Consider the following 4,270-nt stretch of genomic DNA (forward strand, 5'->3'; position numbering starts at 1 on the left):
TAAGGGGGATAATCAAAACAAAAATGGACATAAAAAACATTATCTGAGACTATATTCTATAATAGAAAGTAGCTTGATGTCTGTCCCCTGTCTGTCTGTCTGAAGCTTAAGATCTTGGTAAGCTCTGAACCAATTGGATTCTACTCTTCAGGGAATATATCTACTGGTCCTGTGGTTGTTTGAAGCTATTTTTTTGTAAGGTGGGACATCTTCAACCCCCCCCCCTTAAAACAAAAAATCCCCTCCATTTCTTTTTTATAAGGTAGGGACCTATTTTCTTATAATTTTATTTTGGGGTAGGTACCATTTTTAAAAATTACCTCTTGGGGCAAAGCTCCTAGAGGCTAGGGGCGAAGACGCTAGTATTAAAAAAGAATTTAAACATAATGTAAAAAATCCATAGCTATAGTACATTATGAAAAGTATAAAATAGATGGATCATTTTAGTTTTAGTTTTAGTTTTAGTTTTAGTTTTAGTTTTAGTTTTAGTTCAGAGAGTCGGGCTGAGAACACGCATTTTGCAAGCTCTCCCCCGCCCTACCCCATGTGTTAAGCTCAGTTCTACCTTCCCCCTCTCTCTCAACTAGTTCCCCTCTCCCCACTGCCCGTGGTCACTCCGCAGTTGGAGGAAAGGGAAGACACTGTAGCCAGAGGGCACCTCGTATTTAGGCCTGGCAATGTGTATGTGTTAACGTATCGGTCAATTGTTAGCACAAAAAAGTGAAAATAAAACATTAATGAATTAAAATTCTTTTTTTAAACTTATGTGTAACCTAATCGCTTTAATTTAATGAACAATTTTTGGTGAAAACACTCTCAAAATTTTTTAATAATTTATCGGTCTGGCAACATTTTACCGGCGCAAAGTACTCCCGACAAATAAGCTCTCCCATTGGCTAACATTTTTTCGCGTCCCACCATTGGTCAGCTGACCCACACTCACTCAGCACCCTCGGATCCGCCATCTTCACTTCATCATGGCCTGTAGTACGTGTGACAACCCAGAATATTGGTCAAAATTTAAAACAAATTTGGACGCTGCTTTGGATGTTAAGTTTAAAGAATACGATGCGAATATAGCTAAGGTAAGGGATGAGCTTATTCATAGTACTTTTGCCAGTCATAAAACCGAAATAAACGATATTAAATTGAGAGTCTCAGATTTAAATGTTAAAATTCAATCTATCGAAGGTATAGAAAATTTCGTAGATGCTAAATCTGTTGCAAGTGAACAAAAAGCGATTAGGACCACGATTACACAACAAAAAGACTATCTAAACTCTGTCGAATCGTCGAGAGAAAATTTCGTCAAATTTCAACTTCTACAAAACTCGATAAGAGAGCAAAGGTGCCGCGATTGGAGTTGTAGAATAGTGAATTTTCAGCAGCCGTGGAGCCGTGAAAATATTACAGAGTTTATCATATTTAGAAACATTATAAGGCCCACCCTTGAAGCCGCTCTTAAACGTGGGGAATTAGAATATATTCCCTCACATTTTTGTGATATCGTCGAGCGTGCCCATATGCTCCCATATACAAAGGGCCAGATCCCCGTTTTTATTTTTCGTTTTATGTCTAGATCCTACCTCGACGCGTGGATGAACAATAAGAAGGCTGTGCTTGACCGTTACAACGCCGAGATCAAGAGGTTCAATCCCAGGAACAACGCGTCACCGGTCCCGTTCTTCCCCAATAGGTTAGTCCAGGCGAAGCAAGATATGTCCGACCTCAACAGGAAGACCATGACCTTTGTATATGCCACAAACCAGATTTCGAGGGCCAAAGTCGCTGGCCAACATGTCCAATTCCAGCTCAAGAACGGCAGCCGCTGGATACGCTGCCTTAACCCATTTGGCAAAGACCTGAAGGAAATGGCCCAACCCATACCTGGAAGCGAGGATTTTTTTCTGTCAGAGGCACCGCCTATCCTTTGTTTCAACAAGCTAGCGCCTGAGGAAAGGAAAACATTCTTCTCGAATCAGGCTGATTTAACAGAGGATGACTTCCCAAGGCAGTTTAGTACGATCACAGCCCACCCTTCCAGCACGGTTCAACACAATTTAACGTCTGCCCCTGCCCCAGTTCTTGGGGACCTGGCTGTGTTTCCTCCCATAGTCTCTGCCGCAACCGTCGCAACCGCCGCACCTAGTGCACATACAGCCGTTGCACCAGCCGCACAGTTTACACAGTCAGTACCTGCCGCCGTCGCATCCGCCGCCGCCGCTGACGCTGATTTCACTGCCGCACCTGCCGCCGCGCTCACCGCCGCACCGGCCGCCGTGACCGCCGCCGCACCTGCCGCCACGTCTGCCGCACTTGCCGCCGTGTCTGTCGCCGTACCTGCAGCATCCATTGCCGCACCTACCGCCACACACACCGCCGCACTTGCCGCCACGTCTGCCGCATCTGCCGCATCTACACCTGTCGTTGACTCAGCACCTTCTGATCCTGTTGCCATGAAGGCATTTACCGTTGACTCAGCACCTTCTGATCCTGTGGCCACGAGGGCCAAAGCTAGAGACACCGCCAACAAAGCTAAGCAAAGCAAAGCAACAAAGGCGGTAATCACAACATGAAGATAAGTATCTTTTACGACGAAAAAAGGTACCTAACTAAAAACATTCAGCTTAGTTATAGTTATTATTATTGCCATCATTTTCAGAATGATTTATTTCGAAAAATTGAAAGTTTTGTATCCACGTGAACTCTATAATATTATAATATTATTATTATATATTACCTAAGTTGTTAAAACGCCCTCATCGCATATTAATTTCAATCTATTTTTCTTTTCTGCTGATTAACATATAAAATACATGGAACTTGTATGAAAATGAGTAGGGGGAACTAAACTAGCTTTAAATGTGTTGCCACCCCCAACACACACATAAACTAAACGCTATCGGAATAACCATAGTAAATATGGTAATTTTTTTCGCTTTAACGATAATATATTGTATATTAACTATTTTTATTTGTCCACTAATATCTACTGTGTTTCAGATGTCCATACTTGATGTTAAGACGATTCCTCCTGCGGTGCTCCTGGACCAGCTCTGCTATGACAAACCTCCCTAATGATCAGATTAACCAGGATCACGGTAACTTAAACGATAACATTGGTCTAAATCTTATGAATCCGATTTACGGCGACTACTTTAACGATTTCGAGAATGAATTCGGAATAAATTGCGTTTTTTCAAGTGAACAAGGTATCGTACAGAAACTGAAAACATTCAATGAAAACCTTCTCAATATTTTTAGTATTAATTGTCAGTCATTACATTCTAAATACAATGATATTGTCTCCACTGTAGACTTCTTTAGGCAACATGATATCCACTTAAATGTTCTGTGTTTTCAAGAATTATGGCTAAATAAGGATGTAAATATGGATTGCTATGGGATTAACAATTACGATTGGCATGTTAAACTCCGCACAAAAAATAGGGGGGGAGGGGTAGGTATTCTAGTAAGCAAATATTATAAAGTAGATAAACTATTTGATAAGTTTTCATTTAAAGAAAATATTCTTGAATCTATTTGCTTAAAAATTTCCCACAATGGACTAAAGTTTTGCTTACTAAACTGCTATCGGCCACCTAATCAGAATAATGCTGAAATAGAAGAATTTTTTGAACTTTTTTTAGACCTGATTGATAGAATAGCAGCTTTAAGCATACCATACTTCATTGTGGGAGATTTCAATTTTGACCTTTTCAAAATAAATAATATAAATAGCAACTCCATGAGAATTATTGAGTCTTTCTCTTTTAACGGTATCATAAATACTGTTACCAGAGCTACTAGAGTAACTAGAACCACTGCAACCCTTCTTGATTTATTCGGGGTAGGTAACTTTATTCAAAACCTAATGTCTTCCTTTGTTTTAACATCAAAAATCTCCGATCACTTGCCAATTATTAATTCATTCCGAATAGACAAAGTAAATAAACCCAAACCTCCAGATTTCTTTGAAAAAAGAGAATTGAATGATGAAAACTTTGATGCCTTAAACTATGCACTCTACCACACTAACTGGAATCACGTTTTAAGCCAAGACAACACAAACATTGCTTATGATAACTTTATTTCAACCTTTTTGAGACTTTATAATGAAAAGTGTCCAGTTAGAAAAAAACGAAAAAACAAACGTACCCAGCCCCAGCAGCCTTTCATGTCAGACTATTTATTGCGTTGTAGATTGCATAGAGATATTTTGTACAGCAACTTTTTAAAAGACAAAACAATTGAAAATGAAAGTATTTAC

At 39.8% G+C, this 4,270-nt stretch overlaps 1 protein-coding gene across 1 annotated transcript; it reads left to right on the forward strand.

Moving 5' to 3' along the window:
* The first annotated feature begins 995 nt into the window (after positions 1–995).
* Positions 996–2,652, forward strand: LOC145333545 (uncharacterized). Its single transcript, XM_080178708.1, has 2 exons — positions 996–1,085; positions 1,580–2,652. Exon 2 carries the CDS (start codon positions 1,599–1,601, stop codon positions 2,574–2,576), a length of 978 nt encoding a protein of 325 aa, XP_080034834.1. The 5' UTR covers positions 996–1,085; positions 1,580–1,598; the 3' UTR covers positions 2,577–2,652.
* Positions 2,653–4,270: the final 1,618 nt, after the last annotated feature.

Source organism: Acartia tonsa, chromosome 12 (genome assembly GCF_053477335.1).
Source record: "Acartia tonsa isolate MP-2025a chromosome 12, ASM5347733v1, whole genome shotgun sequence".
In the NCBI taxonomy this organism is placed as follows: Eukaryota; Metazoa; Arthropoda; class Copepoda; order Calanoida; family Acartiidae; genus Acartia; species Acartia tonsa.

Excerpts from the sequence above, each read along its gene's own strand:
- LOC145333545 (XM_080178708.1), top strand. The coding sequence starts at position 1,599 with ATGAACAATAAGAAGGCTGTGCTTGACCGTTACAACGCCGAGATCAAG.